The following is a 26,913-nucleotide window of genomic DNA, read 5'->3' as shown; positions in this document are numbered from 1 at the left end:
TATTTCTCGGAAATATTTACTCTGGGGGAGTGAAATATCGTTTAAATCTCTCCAACGTCGTCAAACCAAGCTCTGTCACTACCCAATGACAATTTATCAATAAGCTCGGAAATTTTACGGTCCAGAACTGCAGATATCCATCTGGTAACCCGCCAATGTTGGCTTTGAGATGTTCAGGCATATCGTTGTAGTGATTGCGTTTGTTGCGCAACGCACGCAGTAAATCGAGCATCTTGCTGCCCGTGTATTTTCGTTGCTTCCCAAGACTGTCTTTAAAGTCTTTTGGGAGAGCCCTGAGAAAGTCCATATCCGGGAAAAGGACGTTGGGACCGATGGACTCAAGGCATTGAAGAGCGGGTGAAGGCGGGTCGCGTGGTTCGAATTCGAAATGGTCTGAGACGTCACAGAGAAAACTAAGACGCTCGGCGGGCGACCAGAAGAATGGGTGCATCATAACAGTTGTAGCGTCAGGTCTAAAGTAGATGTGAGTACGTAAACTTTTAGAAAACAAATGGGCTTGAACATACCGACTACGCGGGTCAAGCGATAACATTCTTTTAATCAAGTCGTCAGCTTCGAAAGCATAATCACCTAGTCTCCTCAGTTCGTCTAAATTATGATACCCTTTCACAATATTTGCCTCGCGCATAAACTTGCCATCTTTGTCGAACGGATGGCCACCGCGGGTAAGAACGTAGTAGAAAACGCAGCCAAGAGAGAAGATATCGATGGCTCGTGTAGCTCTGCGGTTAGTCTGAGGGTCTACTACAGCGGGCTCGGATGAGTCCATACTGTTGTTGGACCACATTGCTGGGTTCGCTGGGCCTTCGTCATCGACCAAAAGTTCGGGAGCACGCCAACCAGATGTACCGGCTGCATGAGCGGTAGTGGCTCTGAATGAACTTTGGTTGTCTTCCAACTTCTTGCAAAGACCAAAATCAGAGATTAGTAAACGCAGTGAGCCTGATCCCTTTCGAGCTTTAGGTGTAGCTACGAGAATATTCTGAGGCTTGAGATCACGATGAACAATTTTTAGGGAATGGAGGTACCGAACCCCAGCGGTGATCTGCCGGAGAACGTCTGGCAAAGCCAAATCGCCCGTAATAAGAGAGGGATAATCCCATGGTCGTTCAACAATATCTTGAAGAGAAGCAGGGCAAAGTTCCAAGGCGATGTACAGAAATCCAGCTGTTTGTTCACGGCAAAAATATCGGATGACGTTATTATGGTCGTCGCTTTCCTGCAGCAGCCCCACCTCATGAGCAGCCACGTCATAGAACTCAACCAACATTCGTTTAATGGCAACATGACGGCCATCGAATGTCCCTTTGTAAACAACTGTGCCGTGGCTCCCATGGCCAAGCACGGTGTCAGTATAAACCTTAAGCTGGCCAATTCGGATTGAGCCATCTGTCTCAATCAATTCAGCAGATGGAGCCTTGGTTCTAGACAGCTCGGGATGTAGCAATGGAGGAGACGGCACTTTTGTATCACGACTTGTTGCTTCATTGCCTGGACTCTGGTCCTCGTCGTCGTCAGCCATGGGTTTTTTGCCACGTTTATGAGCCTGGCCACCTCGACGGCCACGCCTGGCTTTCTTCTTTTTTTCGGGTGTTCTGGGTGCCAAATTGTCGACTTCTTCGATCTCTTCCTTGGGGTTTTCTTGTATCCTGACACGGGGGGTGCCATTCTGGTCTGGCGCAGTGGATGCATCGTCTGCCGGTTCTACGATACCGCTGTCATTGAAGGGTGTACTAGGGCGCGGAGTGACCGGACGTTCAGGTAGTGGGGTTTCCTGAGCTTCGCTTTCCGGTTGAATTTTTATGGTTGGGGGCTCGGTAGGTCCTACAGATAAATCTTTCAAAATGTCTGATTGGCTGTTGGAGGTAACCATAGGAGTTGGAGGTGCCGAGGTCGGAGTATCCAGAGAGATGATGTTTTTTAGATCGAGTTTTTGTTTAGCAAGTTCTTGAATGTTGCGGCTATTGAGATACACAAATGCTCCGATAAGTACGAGAATAATAGTGACAAAAATGTCAAGCACATTATCCCAGCCCTTTTGTATAATAACGCTATTAATCCGCGCGGGTGCTGGCGTAGGCAATTTTTGCGGTTCCTCGATAATATCTCGAGGGGTATCGTTGGTGTGATCCGAGGGTGGGCCGGAGATGCTGGGTACAGTGTTGTGGAAACGATTCGAGGACTCAGCAAGTAGATGAACCCCGACCAATGCTTTCTTCTGCTGGGGAAGAGTCAGGGATGCCAACGGCTTCTTTTTCATTTCAAAGTCTTTCTCGTAACATCCAGCTCGCCTGGCACGACCAGTGACTAGGGGGTATGAAATTTCCGACATGGCATACCAACCACCAGATTCTGTGCAATTGAGGAAAACACGAGATTCCCGACCTTCAATTCCAGTCACACTGTAGTCCTCATTCGGCAGGGGTTGTGCGAGAAGAACTAAGGGAGTATCCGGCGTTTCCATAGTCGTGGGTCGGGCAACGTCAAAGACTCGAGCAACAGGCGAGGAAAACTTTTGTGTATATCGGCGTCCATCAATTTTGGAATGGTCAAAGCCGAAGATCACGCCATCATGCATACTGTATATATGTCGTTCGTCCATGGTTTGGGAATACTGGCTCTGAAGGTCGGCATCGCGGTTGTTCGGGGCCCACTCTGCATACTTGATGGTGCAGATAGGCGTACCAGTCTGTGTATTTTGAATGGTGACGGTATATTCGATGCGGCCAAGGGTAAGTGTGCCCATGGATTCACATTCTCCATCAGCAACAATCCCAAATTCATTCAGCCTGCGGCATGTTTGGTCTGGAGGGGTGGAACCACGGGAGCTGAAAACACGAAGGATCGCGCCAGTTCGTGCGTCGACTGTATAGAGGGTTGTTTCTTTTCTTGCGGTGTATGTGACGGGCGGATCAGCACCGGAATAGGGCGTTTCGTCCACTAGCATTTTAACGGTTAAGCCCAAACGGTGCAGCCCTCCCTTTGGAGCCAAGTTGTAGATGAACAGGTTACCGTCGCGACTGGGCTCAACAATCCAAAGAAGATGGTCTTCTCTGGGAGTACCTTTCGGGTCTGACCAATTGGCTCTATGATCGATAGTCTCAACCATTGGGCTACTGGGCACTTCCAAGGCCCAGCGAGGAGCACCAGTCTTCCGATCTCGCGCATGAATTGTTCCGTCGACGGTCGCCAAAAGGACAAAGTCCTCAACTTCCCAGTCCTGTAAAGACCGCGCTTGGAGCTGCAGAGCCGACTGTGTCCGGCTACGAATCTGAACAGGCGGTGCTCGAACGGCTGGGTCTGACCCAGCCAGAGCCAAAGTTGCGAGGGCGCTCGCATCGGTGAGGGAAGACTCTACACGGTCGGCTTGGGAATCGGGGATGCTGAGATGAGCTCTCTCAAGAGATGAAGCGGAAATGTCGCCATTGCGGGCGGCGGAGGAGAAGAGCAACTGCTGCTGAGCTGCGAAGAACGGAAGTAAAAGGGCGATTCCAGCTGGGAGTGAGGTGCGGGCCCCCCGAAGGCGCCACACCATGGTGCGCGACCTACAACGTGGGCGGAGAACAGGTCTATTGAAAGCCCAGGTGTAAAAGAGGGTTGGGTGGCATTAGATACTCGGCGCTGGATCGGGATGGTCAGGGGAAGCCGTCGAGGGGCGCCGGATAAGTCAGAGGGGCGCATATAAAGGCGTGCCAGATGCAGGGAGCGTAAAGAGTTTTCAAGGCCGCAAACAGCGATGGCGAACAGCAGGATCTGAGGGAACGAGAGACGTGAGGTTGGAGGATTTGCTGGCGATGTGGCTGTTTGTGTGCACGTCTCGGCGATGGATCCTGTTTCAGCACCTAGCTACGCGCACAGCCTGCACCTAGCACCACGGCCCGGCAACCCCACAGCCGCCGCCGACCGGGGGTGGCAATTGGTGACTGGGTCGTGGTGATAGTCGCATCTGATCGGCTGTTGCTGAGCTTCGTTTCTGCCTGTTTCGGCCATCCAGCAATCGGCGCGTGGGACAACACAACAGAAGTACCAGCAACAACATACGCTCCGTCGGCGTCGTCTGTCTGCATACAAGACCTGCGGACGCGGCCTGTTGCTGCCCCTTTCACTTCCCACTCTTTCCTGCCCTCTCCGCCCCCGTACTAAGCTTCCTATAGCTCTACATCCCCTGTCAAGCTTTATCAGACGTGCCTCCTCTCTAACCGGATACATGCACCACTTGTTGAATAGGCTTCTTCTATACCCAGAACGTGTCACCGGGGCTTCCATATCCAAGCAGTCTTTGCAGTGATCTACGATGGTTGTTCTCCGCCTCACTGTCAAAATTCCTCCGGCGGAGGTTGCGGGAAAGACTGCATCCCCGCCGAAATCCACCACTTTCATGCTGCCTGTCTATGAGCCAGAAAAGATGAAATTAGGGGAACTCGCGTGGCGAATCACTGAACAATGGAGGAAACTCTGTCCAGATGCACCGTAAGCAAGCGTAACAACAGTCCCCTGTCCTGTCCTGAGAAACAGTCTAATGGCTTCTATGGCATGTCCCTAGACCGCTGAAAATAAAAAAATTGCTCGACGATGAATATGATGGCGTTGAACTTGATTTGGAGCTAACCGTTGCCGATGCTTTTGTGGACTTTGGCAAAGCGCGAATAGACAGTTGTGATCAACGAGCAACCATTCGCGTTGTGCAGGAGCCAGCCCAAGAACCTCTCAGGTATCAATCTGTTGCTCAAGACTGGAACAGTGCTGCAGAGTACTACAGTAAAAATGCTCGTTTCACAAAAACCCGCCCACCGGTCCCCCTATTTGCCTGCAGCCAACCTTCTCTAGCGAATCAAAAACCACCCGTTCAGCCTGGGCAGGTGAGGGCATCTATAGAACAATACGATCTAACCAGACATTCATTATCTACTGAAAAGCCTGAAAAGACATCAAAGAGACCAGGTAGCTGACATCCTGCCTCCCGTTCATTGCGGCCGCTTACGGTTAAATATAGTTGAGTCAGTCGCTATCTCCTCTAAACATTCTAAGCAGGGGGCGACGTTTCGAAATGAAGAGAATAAAGCAGAACATACCCGTTCTGCTAGCAACGTAAAGAAATATCCCAAAGTCGCAGTTGAAATTAAAACAGCTAGCAGCCAAGGTTGGTAAACTGTTGCCCAAATACTCTTACCGCTGGCTTAGCAATTATACCAGGAGCCAAAATGAGAGTACCCCCGAGAAACAACATCAACGCAACTTCGAAGAGAGGAAGGCTGAGCGTAACCGATCGTTATCTGATTGAGTCGCGCCAGAGTGATTCGTCCCTCACAAAAAGGCCACGCCGCAGCTGTCCTATGGATGCTACCCATCTGTCTGCATCAGATAATGATGAGCCTTTGCCAAAACGTCGTAACACAACCTCAAGAAGAAATATCTCTGCCGTCAAGGAACAGACAGAGGGCCTTGGGCTAATTTCTAGACAAGGCGACGATCCTGATACGGAAAGTATTCAAGACCTAACCACTTTATTCGCAAATTCAGATGAAGCAGAGATAACTGAAGATATATACACTAAAAATTCCAAAACAAGCCCGATCAAAGACCAATCAAGAAAGCGCTCTATAACAAACCTCCAAAAAAATGAAGTGAACCAGGATTATGCCAAAGACATATCCAAGCCTAACGTGGTTGATTTAACTACTACAGTTCCTAGTTCTCCCGACAACCAGTCATGTTTGCGCTCACCCAAGTCTGGTCAACAGAGCCCACCGGCCGGGCCATCCATTCCCACGCCAACAACCGATATCGTAACGCCTAGCAGAAAGCACAAGCTAAATACACGGAGATCTGACAGTCTCAAAGGCTCCATTGATTCCGAGGTAGTCACGCATGACGGAGCTAGCCATGTCCCAGACCGGGTTCACCGGATGCCACTCGACGATATCGCCCAGGAAAAGCTCTTGGAACGAAAGCTGGAAAAGGCACGAGAGCGACGATGCTCGATGAAAGAGATTGACCAACGTGCGCTCCTCCTAGGCCTAACTGAGCAACTTCACACTACTGAACAACTTGGTGAGCTCCCCAAAGTTACTCGGCTTCAAGCTCAAGTCAAAAATGCCGAAGTCGATTTAGAGAAAATAATGATCGAAATGGGCGAAGAAGGAGTAGAAAATGAACATAATAATGACCACCCGTCTTCTTATCGCAGCCCCAGTCCTACCTTGTCTTCCGGATATAGCCCAAAAGAGGGTGATTCCAAAACTCCAAAAGATGACACATCAGGAAACCAATCACCTTCTGCAAATTCGCTTACTGCGAGCGAACTTAAGTCCAATACCAAGGGCCGCCGTTCGTCAGCTAGTGAAGATAAAAGTATGCGCACTGCTAGTCTTGATTCGAAAACAAACTTGACCACTAAGAGTATTGAAAGATCCGAGTCGAGTAAAAGTAGCTTAGTGGCAAATGAAATTCCAGACCATGATGTACCTGGAAGCGATATATCTAGCCGCGGCGCTTCTACTCCTCAAAGAGTTCCGTCACAAGATATCAACAACCCCAGCTCTCACAGCGGCTCTGATTCAGATCAAGATATCGACTTGGAGAAAGAACAGCCTACTCGCAATGACCAAAGCTCAGAGCCCGAATATGTTGCGAAGGGCATGTCATTCGCGAATTTTGGGTCAGATATGAGCATCGATTCTGATTCGGATTGCCATAGCCATATTTACAAATCTCCAAATAAACCACTGCCAGTGGAGAAGACCTCAGTAAAGACAAGAACTGCGTTTTCTACTCCTTTTGACAAACGAAATTCTACTTCATTGTCACTATCCCAACCAGTACCCGCTACTGACAATTTGACGCCGGAGTTTGTTAAGGCTAGCTCTTCCACCAAACACCGAAAGACCACTCGACCGACTCTCAAGTCACTCCTTGAGGAGCAAAAGCCAAAGGGTTTAGAGAAAGGAGGCGCCGCCCCTAGCAAATCCGCCCGCCCCGTAAAACAACCTAAAACATTCCTACGACAGAGCTTGGACACCCTTAGTGCTACCGCAAAACGGTCATTCTCCCGAAAACTATAACTAAGCTTAGGCTGTATCAATTAACTAATAAAACCACCGCCAACTGCCTGCGAAATAGCTGTTTAATAGTACGGAGTACATACGTACGAGAATGCTTTTCCTGACCCGAATTTTGTTGTGCGTGCCCTAACGCCATCCTTCTCTCATCCAAAATCCTCTGGACCCTCAATCTCCATATTTTTGTTTGAAGGATTCCATCCACCTCCTATTATTTTCGATGACGTGAGCTTGGTCCTTTGTTCACTCCTCCGTACCTTTGACAGTTTTGCTACGGATTTTTGTACGAATACACGTTGTTTGGTGTTTTTCCAAGGTGACTTGAGTGACTTCGTTTCTTATTTCTACGTATTAATTTTCTTCTTTTCCTCAGGCCGTTTTACCCTGGGGCTATTCACCCGATTTCACCGACTATGATTAATATTCCCCATCCGTCATTCACGGTTAGACTGATGACAGGCATATCATAAAAAATGGGATTCTAGGTGGTGTTTCAAATGTACAATAATAAAATTGGCCAGTATGTGTTATTGAGTATGTATTCGAAGCCCAAATTTGTATGAAAATTGCTTTTTAAGTGTATGATGTTGAACACCTAGCTTTATTTCCTCAATACCAACGCCAGCAGCAGACACGTTGATACTCCGCACTTAGACTTTTGTGTTCCCATCCACTGTTATAGATGATGCGCCGTATCCATCAATGTTGAATGCCGTCCCCTTGCAACGTAACAGTCCCCGAAAACAAAACGCTTACATACAGCAGCCCATGCAACCGAACATAGCAATATTATGGCACATTGGTGCCATTGGCCTCAGGGTCCTCTTCGTGCGTAACTTCCATCCAGCCGTGAGGCACCGGCTCGATATCCACCAACCAGCCTTGTGGGTCAGGGATTTCTCCTCGCTGAATGCCTTTGAGGGCTTGGATGAGCTTCTTATACACCTCGCCCCCTTCATCATTCTGCCCAGACTCATAAGAAAACTTGTCGCTACGGGAAACCATTGTGATGCTCTTGATGGGAACCAAGGCCGCAGCAGTTCCTGCGGCCATGACCTCTGAGAATTGATGCAGCTCCTCGTACGGGATCCGGCGCTTTTCCACACTGTAGCCGAACATGTCGGTGCCAATTGCTGTAATTGAGGCAGCGGTGACGGATTCGATTACATTCTTGCTATCTGGTACGACGAGTGTGACGTGGCCAGAAGAATCCTTGCGAACACCAATGAACGCTGACGTGGAGAACTCGTCGATTTCAGAGCGGGTTTTGCTATCCAAATGCAGGGTGATCCCGTATCCGTGGTTGCGCGCCTTCTCACTGTGCCGGAGGACCGGGGCATAGTTACCACCCACCTTCGCGGAGCCGGTGCCTTCAGGCGCAGCGCGATCAAAATCTTCGAGAACTAGAGCGTCGACGGCGTGGACGCCATGATAGACACCAGTGGGCATGACGAACACGACGAAAGTGTATTCATCGGGCGGGTTAAGGCCCAATTGAGCCGACGAGCCGAAGACAAGGGGTCGGATGTACATGGCAGCACCGGTGGCATGCGGCGGTACAAAGGCAGCATTGGCGGACACAGCGAGCTTGACACACTCGAGGAAGTGGGAGTCCGGCACGGGCGGGATGGACACGAATTCAGCGGAGTGCTGCATGCGCTTTGCGTTGTTGTGGGGCCGGAAGATCGTGATGCGGCCGTTGGGATGGGACTCGCTGGGCGCATGGCGGAAGGCCTTCATGCCTTCATAGGCCTGCTGGCCGTAATTGAGGCCGGGAGCCATGCCGTGGATGGGGAGGTAGGGCGAGGCGACGAACTGCGGCAGCGACCATTTCGGACTGGCGGAGCGGGAGAAGTGAGACTGGACATGGCCGTGGACTGCAGACCGACGGACAAACAACGCAGTGAGCTTGCGAGACGCAGCAAAAGATTGAGAGAGGAAGAGTTACATACCCTCCCAGACCTTGAAGCCGATGTTGTCCCAATCTAGACGAGGCGAAGGCGAGATCAGCAACAGCACTCCAGCAGCCACAACGACGAGTACACCGCGCGCCAGCAGGCCTCGCTCGCCATTCCGCCCGGGCAGGGATATTTACCAATGGTGGAGGCCGGCGGAGGAGGAAAAGCGGGCGGCGTCGCCATCAGGAAGGGCGGCGAAAGGAAGCTTGCGGGGGATCTACCGGGGGTGGAGGCGGGCCGTCAGCGAAAGAAAGGGTGGGGGAAATTGGCAGGGGAGCTTGCCACAATAATGGAGCAGGATGCGGATGGAGGCGACGGCGGCGGAGCAGCTAGGGAGGATGGGCGCGGGAGAGCGATCGAGACGAAGACACTGGTGAAGCTGGCGATGCGATGCGATGCGATGCGATGCTGATGGCGGGCGGTGACGGGCTGGGTGGCGACGGCGCCGACATCGCAGGCCGACGGCCGAGCGGCTGATATCGCTCGCAACCTTCGCACCAGAAACACCCTCGTGTCCTCGCTCTCACGCTCACTCTCACGCTCACGCTCACAGAGAGGGAAACACGGGCTGCTTGCCGGCAATTAAAGCGGTGAAACAGCAGCTTGTTTCAGCACAGAGAGCCCGGTCCGCCGCCAGCCCAACCCGTCGCGCCATGGCCCGTCGTGCCGCGCCTACGCCGCCGTTTCACGCAGACAGCCAGCGACCAGCGGTGCTGCCAGCGCGCGCCGCGAGAAGCCGCCGCCTGAGGGAGCACGGAGGATTGTTCGGTCGCCAGCACGAGCAGCGCTCTCCCAGCAGCGAGCCGACGGCAACCCTGTCGACACCGGCAAGGATCGAAGCGGAAGAATCGATTCGCCAGACCGCAACGGCGAGAGAGGGTTAACTAACCCAGCCGTCAGTATTTGCCCGTTCCGGGTCAGTTTTGCGGTCCAATATCGAACGTCGTCGCTTAACCAGCGCACTGGTGAGTGCGCGCTGCTAGCAGGCCATGGCAAACGCTCAGTCGCGCGTTCACGGCCGCCACTGCGATCCGGCTTGGATGGCAGCCACAGATCGAGGCCCCTCGAAACAACCCGGCTTCGCGTACGAACGAACCTCCAACCCGTTAGCGAGAGACATCTGGCGTCGACAGACACTGTTCCCCGCTTTTGAAAGAGCCATCCTGAGATTTGGGGCCTGGGGAACACGAACGACGGGTGCGGAGAGCCCCATCTGCTAGTTACAATGTCGGAAACGAGAAATGAAGAGAGGGCGACGACGATGGTGGATTTCACCGTGGGCCAGCTGATGATATGTGGTTGGCTCTGGCTGTCTTAATATCTCGATGGGCCTCCGCGACCAACTTCGCAGCACTTAAACTAACGAGGACAACTATCATCTAACTAACTGACTTGGGTCAGCGCTCAAGGAGTGGAGCCAGCATCGAAAGATGCACTTCGTACATGCTCTCACTACTGCTGGGGTGTCTCCGCCTCCAATCCAACCCCGGACAACCAAGTCTGGGCATTCACCAGTTCCGCGAATCTTCGTCGAGTGCCAAGGGCGCCGCTTGATGCTTTTTCGCCTCCAGGCTTCCCCACGGTTGGAGGCGGGATGGGGGGTAAAAAAATAATCAGGCACTACTCCGTACTCCGTACCTAAACTTGTCTCCCGCCCGCCTCCCCCTCCTCCTGGCGGGAGATTGCCGGGTTGGGGGGCCCCAACATGTTGGGAAGAAGCCCTGCACCGAACATACCGCCGCCTGGCGTCCCGCTCCGAACACGAATAAAGGCGGACGCAGGGTCGGGCGGAGCTAAGGACATCGATGGCGGACCGGAGTTCAAGTCGCACACAATCACGCGCTTGTAGGGAAGACTTCGAGACAGGTACTACGTACCCTACATACCTACATAGATGTATGTAGGGGGATGCGCCGGGTGGTCCTCCCCGCAAAACCCGGTCCCCTGCTCCGCGATAGCTGCCATGGATGTTGGAGAACGGCGAAGCCCACAGGGCCTCTTGGCTTTCGAACTAACTAACCGATCTTCCATGTAACCCAAGGTTTTGATTATGCTAGCGGACATTATTTGTCCCCAGCGAGTTGTAGTTGACATTACGGTCATTCGCCGGCCTGGACCCATTGCGCTGGGGTATGTAATAATGCCTCCGTCAAGCAATCAGCTAATGATGATAAATAATAATAATAATGCTCGTATCACCGCGATGACTGGTATGTCCCACACTGCTCACCAACATCGGGACACCTCGTCGACGACGCAGACGCAGCACGTCACCCCCTGCATGTGATGGGCAGCACCCGCGTGGGCCGGGTAGCGGCGGGGGGGCAGGCGGGTATTTTTACGAGTCAGGCCCAACCCACGACGACAGATCACAACCGCCATGAAGAAAAATAATCGCGCGGTCGAGGGAGAGAACCGGGGATTACGAATACGGCCCAAACACGGGCACTGGCGCGACGATTTGGCTCCGCGTGAGGTGAAAATGTCCGGCCACGCCACACTAGGGCTGAAAAGTGGCCGTCTATCGAGAGAGCCCAGCTTGGGGAAATCCGATGGCCGGGCGGAACGCTATCAATGGTACGAACCGCCAGCCAACAGCAGCGGCGAGGCGGGCGTGAGGGGGAGAGTTCAGTTCCGTCGATGTGATTGATCGGGCGCTGATTCGCGGGCGCGCAGAATCCTCGAGACCTCGAGACGGCTGACGGATTGGGGCTAGCGCAGAAGGATTCCAGAAGAACCTTAGCGCCGTTAGAGTTGGCGGGGTGCCGTGGAATCGGCTGCTACCGGCCAATCAGCGCGCCGCTGCCCAACTTTCTCCGCCACCGGGCGCAGCCAACCACGTGCTGCCCCGTCGCGCGCCCGTCAGGTGACTGCCCTGAGCGGCCTGGCCCGATTGGGAAATATCGCGATCTCCCGACTCGCCGCCTGCAACAACCCCTGAGGCCCGGCAACACGCAAGCTGTGCGCTTGCACTGGCGGGCGGCGCTGCTGTTGGTCTCGCGCTGCTCGCAGGCGTGGCGGCCAAGGCCCAAGCCGGAGCCAAGCCTTCGAGAAGGGATCGCCGTGCCATGAATTCTCTCGCTCCCAGACGAGGTTAATTTCCTCCACTAACCAGCACCCGCCAAATCACAATATCCAGTGGCCTTGAGCATCCAAGATTTGAGCGGTTCTGAGACTCGCTCTTCTCCACAGGAACAGCCTGCCCCACCCCCCTCTTCCATGGCTGCGAAAAAAAGAAGACGGCGCCGCCGCCGCCACCTAACCACCTGTCCTTCGCCTGTGTCTGCGCCCGCCTCGCGCTGCTGCCCGTATCGGTCTCTCGCTCACCGGCCTGGTGTTGTCGGGCGGCGCAGTATCGCGAGTGCGCTGACATTGCGCCGGCTTGCCCCGTTTGCACAGCGCCTTGGGTTGCAGCGCACCACATTGGCACTCATTCCCGCCTTCCACTTTCCCCGGTAGCTCAGGATCAGGGTTCAGCACGCGATGCTTGGCAATTCCCTTCCATTTTCTGCGCTTGTGCGCCCCCCGGCTGGCGTCGTCGTTGTTATGCTGCTGCCGGGGTCTGTCTGGCTGCTGGGGATCCACACGCGCAACCTGAACTCCCACCCCGGCGCCATCGCCCGCGGCTTTCTTGTTTCTGAAATTTGCCCGCTACTATTAGCCTCCCGTCCGCTGATGCAGTGCTATTATTATTATTATATCTACCACCCAGCTGCCGCGGAACGTCCTGGTTTTTCTCCTCCCCCTCCCCCCGCTGCACGGCTCTTCCTTTGCCTCCCCCTGTGTCTCAAAACTCCCCATTCTTCCTTTATCCCGGGGAGGGAATATTGGCAAATATCTGAAGTCTTGACGGGTGTCGTTTGCTGCGCCCACAGACGGCTGCCATGGAGAAAAGCGAGAAGGGCCCCGTTGTGACGGGAGAGAATGCCTCCAACCTGCCACCCTATGCATCGAGCGACGATGCCCATCAAGAAACTGCTGAACGGCCGCTCGGCTTCTGGACGCGAATGGGCTGCACACCAGAGTCTTTCAAGCGACGAACGCTTGCTGACAAGCACAACCAGCTGAATCAAACGCTCAAGGGCCGACATCTGCACATGATTTCGATTGGAGGCAGTATTGGTGCTGGCTTGTTTGTTGGTTCTGGTAGTGCTCTCTCCCGCGGTGGTCCCGCAACTTTGATCATTGACTTCGCACTGATCGGTGTGGTGAGTTCCTTTGTCGCCTTGTTCGCGGGGGGCATTACTCCCTTTTTTTTCGTTCAATTCGCCTTTAACTAGCGTCTGCTAACCCTGATGCGTGCGAATTCAGATGATCTTCAACGTCGTCTTTGCCCTTGGTGAATTGGCCATCATGTATCCTATCTCTGGTGGCTTCTACACCTATTCGACTCGCTTCATTGATCCTTCCTGGGGTTTCGCTATGGGATGGAACTATGTCTTCCAATGGGCAATTGTTCTACCACTTGAGCTCACAGTTGCTGCCTTGACAATTGGCTATTGGCAAATACAAGTTAGCGTTGGTGTTTGGATCACAGTATTTGCCGTTGCCATTGTCTTGATCAATGTTTTTGGTGTCCTTGGATATGGCGAAGAAGAATTTTGGTCCAGTATCCTGAAGCTTGCCGCTGTCGTAATCTTCATGATCATTGCCCTTGTCTGCACGTTAGGCGGCGGTCCAAAGAACGGCATATATTCCGAATACTGGGGTGCGCGTCTTTGGTATGACCCAGGAGCATTTAAAAATGGCTTTAAAGGTTAGCATGTCTTGATACCCCCAGCACAATTGGCTTGGTTTCTAACAATCTATGTAGGAGTGTGTGCCGTTTTTGTTACTGCCGCCTTTGCCTTCTCTGGAACCGAACTTGTCGGATTAGCTGCTGCCGAATCTAAGAACCCTGTTAAATCTCTTCCCTCCGCGGTCAAGCAGGTCTTTTGGCGTATTACCTTGTTCTACATTCTTGGTCTCTTCTTCGTGGGCCTTCTCGTCCGATCTGATGACCGCCGTCTCCTCGGTACCGCCGGATTTATTGATGTTAAGGCATCTCCATTTGTCATTGCTGCCAAAGATGCTGGTCTTAATGGCTTTGATAGCTTCATGAATGTTATCATTCTTGTCTCTGTCCTTTCCATTGGCAACTCTGGCGTTTATGGTGGATCACGTACCCTGACAGCCCTTGCTGAGCAGGGATATGCACCAAAATTTTTCACCTATGTTGACCGTGCTGGACGTCCACTCTTCTCAACCATTACCGTCATTTCTTTCTCTTTGCTTGCGTACATTAACCTTAGCGCCGACGGACAAGAAGTATTTGACTGGCTTCTTGCATTGTCTGGCCTTGCGGCTTTGTTCACCTGGGGCAGTGTAAGTTTCTTTGACTCCTTTTAATCTGATGATGAATTTCGACTAACACCAGGTATTTCATAGATCTGCGTTGCTCACATTCGCTTCCGATCTGCCTGGAAATACCATGGCCATACCGTTGATGAACTGCCCTTCAAAGCTGCATTGGGAGTTACTGGTTCCTGGATTGGCCTTGGTCTCATTGTCATGGTCCTTGTCGCACAGGTTAGTGGATCCTTATTCTTTCCTGTCTATGAATAACAGGCTAACTCAGCGCTTTTTTAGTTTTATATTGCTGTCTGGCCTCTGTCTGGCGGTGTGAACGATGCCAAGGGTTTTTTCAAGCAGTATCTCGCCATGCCTGTTGTCCTGTTTTTCTGGGTCTGTGGTTATTTCTGGAAACGTGAGGGTTGGCTCAAACTGAGCCAAATTGACGTTGACTCTGGTCGTCGCGAGATAGATTGGGAGGCGCACCACGCCCAGCAGGAGAAGATCCGAAACTCTGGTCCCATTAAGCGCATTTTTTACTGGCTCTTTTAGGGACAGCGAAGTTCGAGACTGCCAACGGTGTTACTGTTGTAGTGATCAGCGTGCGCTGTTTCCTTTGCAGGCAACATGGTTTCTGGGTTTCTATTGCGCAGATTTCTTCACTCAGCTTCGAGATACCTCCGTACATGTTGTTATAGACGCAATACTCACATTTAATGTATATACGTATAATTCATTTTGCTCTTGATGTGCGCCTTACGCCCATATGTCCCTTCCCACGCATTGTTCTAAGAGGGCCTGGGTGCAGGGCTGCTTTTAAATTGTGCTTATGTCGATTAGGGGCCGGACTACTGTACGCCCTTCAACTACGCCCTTTGGCATTATAAGCACTACCGTGCCCGGTGGCCAGTGAGCAAGCGGTTGGCTGACGGTTAAGTGGAGGATAGCTGGCTAGCTACTTAAGTTAACTAGTTATATTAACTCACTGCCGTCAGTTCAGTCCCTGCGTTTGCGATATTCAAACAAAGCTCAATCATAAGGCGTAACCCTCTCGTGGGCCTGTCAACGTGTTTTGCAAAGGTAATTGTATGTATGTATATATAGAGAGGGGATGATTCTGTAACTAGGCTAGGTGGTTGAAAATGCGAACTACCTTCCCTTTACAACAGTAATAAATCGTCTTGCGGCTGCCCCCTATATAGCCAATTACAAAGCAATCGAGCGGGTTTTCTCTCAAGTCTCTTGCAAAAAAAAAAAAAAAAAAAAAAAAAAAAAAAAAAAAAAAAAAAAAAAAAAATAAAAAACCCTTGCATGGCAGGTAATTAACAGGTAGTTATTCGAACCTCAAAGTTTGAAATTGGACGTATTTCATGATCACCTCATCGTCTTAAAGAATCTATCAGCGTCCATTGAATCTCTTCACGAACTCTCTTCGACCTTCTTTGGTATATTGTACTATAGCTTTGTGAATGTGCCATTGATCCAGAGACCTTTTCCAAGCCTTCTATTTGGTTGGTATCTGAAACTGCGATAGGAGCGTCATACCCCCGCCAGTCCGGCAATGGGCAGTGGATAGATGCATCACAGGGCAGAGTACCGTTAAGGTCTTGTTTTATCACACCACTTCCCGAATAGGCTATGGATATGTCAGCCACACCTGATTAACTGGTTTGTAGATGCAAAAGTTTCACAAACATTGGCTGGAGTAGCGTTTCAGGCTGTCTTGCTGCTCTGGCTGGCTAGTGGGTGAAGGAAGCTGCACACGCGTCTCCGGGGAGCCTGTCTTCTTTGACATAGGTCTGGCTTTTTCATTACGCATGCAATACATACCACCGGTCGCCGGAGGATCTCTATTTGCAGTCTTCAAGTTCAAGACCTTGGGACTGAGCAGTGGTCGCGTGTTGGTCGACGTCGAATTTCCATTCTGGCCGTTTGAAACTCCAAATAGATGAGACAGTTCCGCATCGACGCTTTCAAGAGGCTGATCCGGGCCTAAGACTGGTTAATTATTATACGATATGATATGTTGCATCACTCAAACGCACGTCGGCGAAGCACAGGAGGGGTACCGGCCAATGCTGGAGTGTTGACAACCATTGCTATGATGCGTACTCGCCGAAATCCATCAAAATTAGGTACCTGCGAACTTGGATCACCGATACTTGGCGCTGTACCCTGTATGTGATGGTCGACATGTTGTGGAGACGCTTCTTTTACTTCTGATTGTTCTCGAACGTGATGATACCACAGTCCGCAGAAGTCACTACTGGGATGTTAGAATTGATACTTCGCCGGGAAACAGGGCAGGCGAGCATTTCATACCATTCAACTTCACCATCCTCTTCACATGGGGCATTCTGACAGCAACAGTCGGGGCATGTAGTCGGAGCCAGGCGCCTCCTGAAGACCATGCTCATATCCACGTTCTGACCAGGTCGAAACACGGTAGCCCATGGGCGGCTTAGGTCGAGGTTCCGCCTCCTAGGCGTGTCTCGTATACAAAATTCCTTCTTGTCTAGCTTTTGCAGGCCACCATCCTGAACGCCTGCCTGCTCTGATCTAATTTTGAGCACGGCCACAAATGCATCAAGCGAGTCAATGAAATCGAGGTGGAACGGCGCCACCTTGCCAAAAGCATCGAGCAAAATGACTGGCCGTTGGAGTATGACCTGTGGAGGGATTGCACCTTGGAGATGTAAGAGCTGACGCACATCATCCAAGCGTCTTTGCAACTGGTGATTTTGAGACATCAGAAGCCTAAAGCACTGTCTCTGCTCTACAGATAGTCCCTGCAGCAAAGCAGTCATGATATCTTCCTCTGTACGCACTGCCACATGCCTGTTGGCGGCCATTTGGCTCTGGGCCTGGAAGGTAATAAGCAGCATGTTGATGCACGACGAATGACATTCCAACTGGGCGCGAAACTGCATAACGTCCTCTTTCTTGCATAGTGCCCACTTGATCCGCCTGTAGCCCGCCGCCCAGCCGTGCTTTACGCCGCCTTGCCGCAGATGAGGCTCGTACTTCGCCGCGCTGGCCAGAAAGTCATCGATACACGCCTTGCACGACGCCACGGAGGCCTTGATGGCGCTGCGTTGCTTTTCTGTGCCGTTCTCTTCCAGGGCCAGATCGGCGATCGACTCGAGGGCGTGGAGGAGCGATTCAACCTCGCTTCGCAGGGCAGTGTACTCGCGGTGAGCGGAGGAAGCGTCTCGCAGCGCCTCGCATGACACGTAGATGACCCGCAAGCCGGAGATCACATCGCCGACAGAGAATCCAAAGGCAGCCATTGCCTGTGTCGTCGTGGGGAGATGCGGGAGTCGTCCTGGGAGGAAATGCACCCGACGAGTCGGCGGGCGCTGGCGGGCGGGCGAAGCCCTGCGGGGGATGCAGGTCGTGCAGCTGCACGCCAACTGGCCGTCAGGCAAGCTGAGTCTAGTCGACGAGCACGAGAACGACGCCCAGCATGAGACATCTCGAGTCGAGACAGCATGGCTAGGCGGGTGCCTCTGGTCCTGGCACTGTCGTGTCGTCTAGTTATGTACGGTCTTCTCCGTGTTCCACTCTGCTCATCTCCCGCAAACCCTGGCCGTGTCTCTCGGCAGTCCTGTCGCCAGATCAACATCAGATCTGGCACCACAGCTTCACAGTGTGCCGTCCCACCCGCGGAGCCAACGGAAGAGTTCCCTAAATGCGGGTGATCTCCTGACGATACAAACTCAACAGGAAGAGTTTTCTCGACGCTTGAAATGTGAAAGACACGGAGAAATAGCATCAAGGCTCGCTAGCAGGCATCCTATCTGTTCAGTTGGAGCCCGTAGCCGCCAGCTTGTTATGTAGATGGTTAGTCTGCTCTCACCTAACTACATAGCAACGCTGTGGCTTTGGTAGTTAACTAGTTACCGTTCAGCCTGAGAGCATCATGACAGCCCGGCCGCCACACGAACCCTTGGAACACTTCACGAGACTCACAAAGCAACAGCCGGTGGTATACACCCATAGCTTGCTATCGATATGCTTCCGTTAATTCTGACTATACATACCATCTCCGATCCTCCCCCGCGGCCGAGAATTTCGCCGGGAGAACAAAGAATTGCGCCGCTTTTCTCCGGTTAGTTAGCTGATAGCAGGCTCTTGCAGCATAGCAGATTCTGTTCCTGAATTCCAGCAGGGGGGTACCAAGAGAACATGTGCCGTGTGATAATGTAGCGAAGAGCAGCAGCTGCCACTCTGGTGATTTGCAACGGACATTGTCCATGTGCGAATGACAAAGGAGTTAGTTATGTATTTGATGCAGGTTAAAATCTGTTCCCGTCAAGCAGGCCCGTTTAATTTCCACTTGACCGACAAATCCGAGCCACCACGCAGTGCGCTGGTACCAACGGCCGAAAGTAGCTGGGCGCTGAGTGCAGAGAAGCAAGGTCATACAGTAGGTATTGTTTTAGTACGATGCTGCTGTGTTCTAATTTCCGCCGGCAGGGAGCCTAGACTGTAGTTATAACTACGGGGTACAATCGGCCTATCCCACGGTCACACCCCGGAGTCGGTCAACGAGTTGTTTGTCGCCTGTCTGGTAGGATCTGACAACCATTCAGCCTGTTATTCATGCCGCGCGCTGACCCGCAGTGCTTGTACCCCATATTCTTTCTTTCTTTTTCTTTTTCTTTTTCTCTCCTTCTCCTATTTTTCTTTTTCTGCAGGGAAAAGCTAGAGTACACCAAGTGGCGGTGAGCAGACCTCAAGCAACGGGGTATACTCCGTACAGTGATCCCCAAGTAACTAGCAACCAGGCGACAATGCCAGTACTGCTAGTTAGTTACCACTGGACCAGCCACATGTGCACAAAACCAATGCTATTCTGTACTCGATTTCTTTCCAAAAGAAACAGCATTGGACCAAAAAGTCTCGCTCAGCATCACACTTTCCAAGTTACCTACCTCTTTATCGCAACCTGGCCAATTCAAGTATTCAGGAGCATTTGTATCCATAAACTTACCGGAATGAACTCTGCACTAGTCAATAGCAAGCAGCGGTGTACGGAGTAAATGCGGCCACCAACACTGGCGGCTGCCGCAACCGTTCCAGCGGTATTCCTAAGTTTCGATGATCTTCAGGGTGTGTGGCATTTCCTGCGCAAACGCCCCATCTTCCATGACACATCGAAAAAAGCTTCAGGTAGCCTATCAAAGCACTCTGTGAGGCGTTATTTGTATTCGTCCCTTCATCGGAGGCACCGAGTTGCTGGTACCATCGGATGGAGTTGGCGTGGATCAGCACCTGGTGTCCAATTAGCGGAGAACCCATTCGAATGGAATTTTCTGAGTATTCTTATTGGCAGAGCTGGTTGATTAACTATCGTCTGGTACGTTTGTCGCCCTCTTGGCTGCTGTGAATGGCATGCTCTTTGGGAATGTCAAGTACCATTGTTTCTAGTCTCATCATGAATCAGGGCCCTATTCCTGCCGGATGGTAACACCAACGAGAGCATCAACATTAATACTCCGAAAGGACGACCCAATGCTAAGCAATAGGACGGCAGGTTGCCAGCGCACCCTTTATTCACTAGTCATGCCCATGTCACCCTTTTCGGCGTAACTCGAGTCTGGTATCAAGTTAAACAATACTCCGGACAGTGGGCCTTACTTTGCTGCACCTGAGAAGTTCAGGGGCCTTGAGAATTGCTGGTGAATCCTCCGTTTATTTTTAGATAAGAAATTAGACTGAAGTATTGAGCACGTCGATCCAAATGAATTGAGGACAAAGAGTGTTCAAAGAGCGCCTAGCAAGCCAATGGCGCCGACCATTTCGAGCGCTAGAAAACCTAGAATCATTCAGGATTCACGTAGAGATGGCCCTAGAGCGGGCGCTACTGGTTGCCGTTCAACTGCCGCTGCCGCTGACAGTTTAGCCACCCCTGTGGTGGGAAACAGTGAACTAGTTAGTGGAACAGTCAAGGCGTGGCTAAAAAGAAACATGACAAGGCTAATGATGTATGAACGTATTTGTGAGCATGTACTCCGTACTACGGAGTGCTGTGCGTACATCCATACATATTTGGGCTGTGCTTTGCTTTGGACAAAGGTAAAGTTAGCAGAAGAGCTTCAATGAACTAATGGATACCCCAGTTTTCCCCTGTCTGGCTGCAAGCTGAGGCGACCCCTCCATTTTCGCGGAGACGCCAGTATCAATTGGAGTGTTTTTCTGTTTATCTTTTAGGTGCTTTTAGTAATACTCTTCAAGGTATTGAGGGTGCTATTTCTTTACATGAAGTTATCAAGTACGAGGAGCGGAGACCCCGCGACGGTAGCTATAACTAGCTAGTTAGTTAGTTAAATAATGACCATATCTGAGATGAAAATAAAACTAGTAGGTGTGAGAGGCTAGGCGGCAAATCGTTGCTTTTTTCAGCAGATCGTCCCAGGCGATCAATGAATGTCGTCGATTTACTCTGTAGCCATGTTCTGTGTCTCGAAATCGAAGAAAACAAAGCAACTTTAAACAAAAGCAGATTAAAATGGGTTAATCATACGAATATCATTAGAACGGTTTGGTCGTAGCTCAGCAGTTGCAGCACCGGCATTTTAGCCCCCTAGCACTTGTAAAGGGGCTCTCCTGTGGCTGTTTGGCGCACCTGCGAAGTGGTATGCGGGCTGGTGGAAGGTCCTTGTGATTGTTGTTCCCGGAATACGGTGACCGCTCCAGTCCGAATGCAGTACTTAAGTGTATATCTGTCGAGTTTAAGACGGATTGCCAAGGGTGATGTTGTACGGAGTACAACGACTTGATATCAGAATTGACATGAGCTAACGATCCTAACAGTGGATCCACGAGGAAAGTTTCAGAGCTTGCACCTACAAAGAGATCAAACCAATGAGTACCGCACGGGGTACAAAACAGAAGAGCTTATGTCCTATTGGGCTTAGGCCAACACAGACAATTTTCAATATTCAAAATACTTATACGTCGGGTATGACTGAATCTTCCAAGAGAATATCTGGTAGGAGCTGATAGGGATTTACCATATCAATCTATCAAGCAGCAATGTCACTTCTTTTTGCTTGTACTCTGGGCAGTCTTTTGCTTTTCAGTCTTCTCTATGCTATTGGGGGAGTAATTCATCGCTTGTATTTCTCGCCATTGTCAAAGTTTCCAGGCCCCAAGCTGGCAGCTGCAACATTGTGGTACGAATTCTATTATGATGTTGTACTGAAGGGGCAATATACCTTTAAGATAAAAAGTCTGCATCAAAAGTATGGTCAGTATATTGTTTCTGGTAGTGGTAGATGCACGTTTCAAGAGAGTGATGTTGATTGTTTTATAGGCCCAATCGTTCGAATTAGTCCCTATGAACTACATATTAGCGACCCAGAATTTTATGGCACTCTGTACTCGCATAGTTCGCCGCGAGACAAATGTGCATATTATGTCAAACCATTCGACTTTCCTCAGTCCTCTTTCGGGACTATAGACGCCAGGCTCCACCGTCTCCGCAGAGGTGCAATTAACCCCTTCTTTTCCCGGGGTAAAGTCCTGAAACAAGAGTCACTTATCCAGGAGCTAGTATTCAAGTTTTGCAAGAGAGTCGAGAATTTCGGAAAGCCTGGGGCAGTAATTCCTCTCTCTCTCGGATTCACATGCCTTATCACAGACTTGATCACATCGTACGTTATGGGCCGGTCATATCATTATATTGACCAGCCAGATTGGCACCCTCACTGGGGCCAGACTCTCCGAGATGCTTCGGAGTTTGGGATGCTAGCCAGACAAGTAACGTGGGTGCTACCGATTCTCAAAAGCATCCCACAAGTTTGGGCGGAGGCTCTGAACCCTGGACTTTGCCTGTTTTTCACGTTAACCAGGCGGACCCAAGACCGAATATCAGAAACACAAAAAGAGAGAGACTCCATGGAAAAGGGGGAATTAAGATTTGAAAAAAGGCAGACATTGATAGACCAAGTGTTAGACTCCAAGTTAGCAGCAGAGGAAAAATCATCAGAGAGACTCGCACAAGAGATTCGTTCGGCGATCGGAGCAGGCACCGAAACAACGTCCAACGCGCTCACTGTGACGATGTTCCATGTGCTCAGCAACCCAGAAACGCTCCGCAGGCTTCAGAGGGAGCTTCAGGAGCTCGAGCCTGACTTAGACGCTCTAACAAATCTTTGTGATCTAGAAAAGCTGCCGTACTTGGTATGTTCGAGGTCAATCGCTCACACAATCGATACTCATACTGACATTGCCATAAATCCAGTCATCATGCATCTTGGAGGGATTGCGGTAGGTTGTCTGGGTCAAAGACTATCGGGGTCAAGAGCTGCTAACGCTTGGACGTACCAGATTGTCTTATGGCGTCAGTACGCGACTGCAACGCAAATCGAATACAGCGATCCAATATAAGGAATTTAGTATTCCCCCCGGGGTATGTATATTTTGGCTCGACATCAAGGAGTTGGCTGATAGGGTTTCCGGTTAGACTGCTGTCGGGATGACATCTGTACTTCAACACCACGACGAACACATCTTCCCAAACTCGCATGATTTTCTTCCAGAGAGATGGCTTGACCCGGTGGAACGAAAGCGACTAGATAAATACCTGGTAACGTTCAGCAAGGGCTCGCGACGGTGCATTGGGATGAAGTGAGTCATCCGTAGAGAATTCACGTCTATTCCACAGAAGCAATTTGGCTGACTGGAGCTCTGCAGCCTCGCACAAGCAGCGATGTATACCACAGTAGCAGAACTTGTGCGGCGATTCGACATGGAATTGCACGGGACGACGCGCGATGATATTGACGTGAAGCACGACCTGTTTATCCCACGGCCGAAAAACCTGAAAACGCTTGGCCTCCAAGTTAAACTGAAAAGATGAGGGACGGTTGAGCAGGTAACTAGTTTGTGATGCTGGTTATTAGAGCTGTGAGAAGTACGGGAGTAAAGAATGCGCAGATGCGTCTTTTTCAACCCGCTGTCGGCCCGCGCAGAGCTGGAACTCGGGCCGATTTCCTTAATAAAAGGGTTCAGTAAGACCTGGAAACCTAGTTGAAACTCTCATCCTGGCTGTTAATTCAAGCACTGATTCAATAGGGTTTGCAGGCGGCCTGGATGCTGTCTACATGTTTATTATCTGTGTCGTGCTATGTAACTACTACTACCCAGGCTCATCGCGCACTTCCACAGGCGCACACCACGGCCACGAAGTAGCCAGGCTACAAAACTTATAGTTAGGAAAATAGTAGTTAGTTATTCGAACGACACCAGGATAAAACTACAGGCTGGCTTGACACCGCGGCTGTTGATACAATACCCACATATTTACTCCGTACGCTCTTCAAGAAAGAATGAACTAAGAGATCATCCACCAACCTGCGCCCAGGGTCGCCAGAAGAATGCCGGCCGTTAGAAACCCAGCCCCGACCCTGTCCGCCGTAGTAATAGCATTAACCTTCACAACACGCTGCTTGCCTGTCCCCGCGCCCGGATTGCCTTTGCTGATACCAGTCGCGTTGTTCGCAGGCCCGGCCACATGATCAATGAGGTTCGACTGGATGACCTCCAGAGCAGACATTTGCTGGCCAACGCCCGGCTGGCCATCGTACGTTCCTTCAGTCCAGCGGATCCCACACACATTGCCAGGCCCGTTGCATTGCGCTGCCGCGGCCTTGGCAGACGTTCTCAGCCTCTGTAACAAGGTCTCGCGCGTGAAGGGGGCGAGCTTGATCGTGTAAGCCATCCATCGGGCCAAATACGCCTTGAAAGAACGCTGGTCACTGTTGCACTTTCCATTGCTCTCGCATGCTACTTCGGCCATCACGCCATTTGGGAAAAAGATATCACCGCCCTTGATAAGCCCCTCCACACGCTTTTTCCAAACATCACTTCCTGTCTATCAATATCCTTTTAGTAAATATACAATACGCGGCAACAGTGCTGATACTTACGAAATTATACATTGCGGCAGCAGCGGCCAAGACTACGCCACTATTGTATGACCATTGTATGTGGTCGAATCTGGAGCAGTTTGTCACCCAGGTGCCATCAAAAACCTGATATGAGTTACTAATCAGGCCAGCTGAATCCAACCAGTTCCAGTGCTTTTCTGCCAGCTCAGCATAGGTATTGTTTTTCGTGTAGAGTGCAAGGCGAGCAGCAATATTGGTAAAACAACCATTGGTAATGGAGTTTTTGTAGTCATAACCCTTGTTGAATGAGTAGGCCTGCCACCTAAGTCCACCACCACAAGTCTTGTCATCCCACCGAGGTATTTGGGAGTTTAGCACTGCTTGAACAAGTGCTAGCCACTGTGGTTTATCACTAGGGGGGTTTGGGAATTTAGATTCAGCAGCAGTCATGGCAGTGAGCGCCCAGAAGCATTGATCATCATTTCCAAGACCTAATGTTTGGTTTCTAGGCATATAGTTGTTGTCTTCCCCAACTTGAAAAAGCATGGCTTCCATGGTCATGTTATTATATTGGGTGTCGCCCGTGAAGTGCCAGTAGTCAATAAGGCTACCAAACATGGCGCCTGATAACCACCAGTAGTATGGGGGTTTAGGCAACAACCCCGGTACCTGACCAGGTTGGGTTCCTGGATAGTGCTTAACTAGCCCTTCGACAATGATTTTCGCCGCATCTTTAATTGACTCTGCAATAATAGACAATCAGATCTCCTTTCCAGAAGTAACGGACGACTCTGACTCACGTGGGTTATCGAGATCTAATTGAAGAGCATGAATTCTCTGAATGGCCAGCGAGATTATCAAGAAAACCACACCTAGTGGAGATCTTGTACAACCAAAGGCCAGTATCATAGCTGACCATCTGAGAGAGAGGAAAAAAGCGTGGGGAACATGCGGTGGGCCAAAATGCACTAAATCCGAATTGTGCGTTTTAAGGTATCCGCGATAACTCGCTGGCACTCAGGAAATCGTCAAATATCGAGTGCTCAGGGTGCGATAAGAAACAAAGCAAAAAGTATTTTAGAATATATTGGCTACTCTGTGTAGACGATCCTAGGACATATAAGGACATTTGCCGCGTCGGCTTCTGGGGGGGGGCGGAGCAGAAGGGAGCGCTTGGCGCATACGCAATACGCCTTGGATAGTCTGGGCTTTGTAGATGGAGCTGGGGCGCCATCTATTAATATTATTATCAGCAGCACCGACAACACTCTGGATGAATGCCGGCTGGCGATGAAGTTTCAGGGTTCGACCACATTGCTACAACGGTTGGGGTGTACCACTCCTGTAGTGGACGCAACAGACAAGCCAGAAGTCATCACTCAGCGAGACAAGATCGGCTGCTCTGTGGTGTTTTCGACAGCTCCCGATCTCCGTGTCCGTTTCCACTCCACGTTGAAGCCTTGAAGGTAGAAATCGGAATGAAGGAGCGCTGTGGTGAAGTTGGGGCAGCGGATGCCAAGCCGGAACGGCAGATATCTGCTTCCGGGATTGGCGCCGGACCTGTCCGGTTCGCCAACCAAGCTGATGAGAGAGTGAATAATGAGATCATCAGCGCCTACCCGGAGCATCCTGGATGCATTTCAGCCCTTGTGCCGCCTGCATTCACCAATTCTGTCTTAAGTGCTCCCTTTGCTCTGCTTACCCCTGACAAAACTGCCATCTGGCGCCTCCATGCCAGATTTACGACCAATAACAATGCCCATAGTTAACTACCTGAAGGAGACCCTGCCAAGGCCACACTGAGCTCGAGGCCTGTGATGGATGGCCTTGGTATCTGCAAGCGCACGGAGCACTCGTACTCCGTACACCATGGGCTGCAAAATTGTTATGATCGGGCGAAGGTTGTTTATAGGTCACTGGAACCGCTCTTGATCGCCAAACCAGTTACCAAGCAGTAGGTGCACGGAGTAAGTAACTCCCATAAAGACATACTTTGCACAACTCCGGCGATTTTCTGGGGTCTGGCACCCACAACTATAGCGACTCTATAATCATTTGCGGTAGAACACCCAGATCCCTTCAGATTTTAGCGCAAATCGCAATCTCAGGTTTTAACTTGTCTGTCTTGGAGAAATGTTGGCCAAGTGGTGTATTGTGGAGCCTAACCTTGGCCGTGGTGGCTGTTCAACTGTTTAGAGGCTTGTGATCTTCTTGAGCCCAAAAAATATATCGTTAAAGTTATGTTCGACGACTCGGTCGGGATAACATGAATATATCAGCAGAAGCTGATTTGTGACGCAGTAGTGGAGGATAAGTGCCTTGACACCTCTATTCTCCCTGCGGATGGTTGAGTGAGAGTCCTTCCATTCCCTTACTTGGTCCAAATCTCTCTAGTGGAAGTCTTCGACAGATACTAGTAGCCTCTTGGATGTCTGCTGGAAGACAAATGGCTCCAGAATCTAGGGAACTTTAATAATTTTTCATCCCTCCCTCAACGCTGACTGTTTAAATTTCAAGTTTTGCAAATACCAATTCAATGTACAGGCCTACTCAAGTGTCAGGAACTGTATCTAGGGTATAGTTACATGGCTTCCTTCAGAGAGCCGTCATTGTTATTCTACCGAGGAAGAGGCCTGGAAGTCTAGG

At 50.9% G+C, this 26,913-nt stretch overlaps 8 protein-coding genes across 8 annotated transcripts; 3 read left to right on the top strand and 5 right to left on the bottom strand.

Annotated features, from left to right (window-relative positions):
• Positions 1 to 16: 16 nt before the first annotated feature.
• IRE1 (bifunctional endoribonuclease/protein kinase ire1) lies at positions 17 to 3,556 on the bottom strand (the record flags this gene model as incomplete). Its single annotated transcript, XM_049249688.1, has 2 exons — positions 17 to 473; positions 528 to 3,556. 2 exons carry the CDS (start codon positions 3,554 to 3,556, stop codon positions 17 to 19), a joined length of 3,486 nt encoding a protein of 1,161 aa, XP_049111882.1.
• A 759-nt stretch (positions 3,557 to 4,315) lies between these two features.
• On the top strand, positions 4,316 to 7,082 carry LOZ57_000588 (uncharacterized protein; the record flags this gene model as incomplete). Its single annotated transcript, XM_049249687.1, has 4 exons — positions 4,316 to 4,491; positions 4,565 to 4,962; positions 5,015 to 5,161; positions 5,215 to 7,082. 4 exons carry the CDS (start codon positions 4,316 to 4,318, stop codon positions 7,080 to 7,082), a joined length of 2,589 nt encoding a protein of 862 aa, XP_049111881.1.
• Positions 7,083 to 7,868: 786 nt separating this feature from the next.
• On the bottom strand, positions 7,869 to 8,861 carry LOZ57_000587 (uncharacterized protein; the record flags this gene model as incomplete). The annotated part of the gene is made up of 1 exon (XM_049249686.1): positions 7,869 to 8,861. The coding sequence occupies one exon, from the start codon at positions 8,859 to 8,861 to the stop codon at positions 7,869 to 7,871; it is 993 nt and encodes a 330-aa protein (XP_049111880.1).
• Positions 8,862 to 12,921: 4,060 nt separating this feature from the next.
• INDA1_1 (Amino-acid permease inda1) lies at positions 12,922 to 14,920 on the top strand (the record flags this gene model as incomplete). Its single annotated transcript, XM_049249685.1, has 5 exons — positions 12,922 to 13,245; positions 13,349 to 13,793; positions 13,851 to 14,401; positions 14,465 to 14,605; positions 14,666 to 14,920. 5 exons carry the CDS (start codon positions 12,922 to 12,924, stop codon positions 14,918 to 14,920), a joined length of 1,716 nt encoding a protein of 571 aa, XP_049111879.1.
• An 827-nt stretch (positions 14,921 to 15,747) lies between these two features.
• LOZ57_000585 (uncharacterized protein) lies at positions 15,748 to 16,465 on the bottom strand (the record flags this gene model as incomplete). The annotated part of the gene is made up of 3 exons (XM_049249684.1): positions 15,748 to 16,004; positions 16,064 to 16,360; positions 16,414 to 16,465. 3 exons carry the CDS (start codon positions 16,463 to 16,465, stop codon positions 15,748 to 15,750), a joined length of 606 nt encoding a protein of 201 aa, XP_049111878.1.
• Positions 16,466 to 16,581: 116 nt separating this feature from the next.
• On the bottom strand, positions 16,582 to 17,658 carry LOZ57_000584 (uncharacterized protein; the record flags this gene model as incomplete). Its single annotated transcript, XM_049249683.1, has 1 exon — positions 16,582 to 17,658. One exon carries the CDS (start codon positions 17,656 to 17,658, stop codon positions 16,582 to 16,584), a length of 1,077 nt encoding a protein of 358 aa, XP_049111877.1.
• Positions 17,659 to 21,409: 3,751 nt separating this feature from the next.
• On the top strand, positions 21,410 to 22,765 carry LOZ57_000583 (uncharacterized protein; the record flags this gene model as incomplete). The annotated part of the gene is made up of 2 exons (XM_049249682.1): positions 21,410 to 21,623; positions 21,690 to 22,765. The coding sequence occupies 2 exons, from the start codon at positions 21,410 to 21,412 to the stop codon at positions 22,763 to 22,765; spliced, it is 1,290 nt and encodes a 429-aa protein (XP_049111876.1).
• A 946-nt stretch (positions 22,766 to 23,711) lies between these two features.
• LOZ57_000582 (uncharacterized protein) lies at positions 23,712 to 25,176 on the bottom strand (the record flags this gene model as incomplete). The annotated part of the gene is made up of 3 exons (XM_049249681.1): positions 23,712 to 24,251; positions 24,307 to 25,010; positions 25,068 to 25,176. 3 exons carry the CDS (start codon positions 25,174 to 25,176, stop codon positions 23,712 to 23,714), a joined length of 1,353 nt encoding a protein of 450 aa, XP_049111875.1.
• Positions 25,177 to 26,913: the final 1,737 nt, after the last annotated feature.

This window comes from Ophidiomyces ophidiicola (assembly GCF_022830035.1).
Source record: "Ophidiomyces ophidiicola strain CBS 122913 chromosome Unknown scaffold_1, whole genome shotgun sequence".
In the NCBI taxonomy this organism is placed as follows: domain Eukaryota; kingdom Fungi; phylum Ascomycota; class Eurotiomycetes; order Onygenales; family Onygenaceae; genus Ophidiomyces; species Ophidiomyces ophidiicola.
The sequence above is the reverse complement of the archived record's forward strand: the minus strand, read 5'-3'. Positions and strand labels throughout refer to the sequence as shown.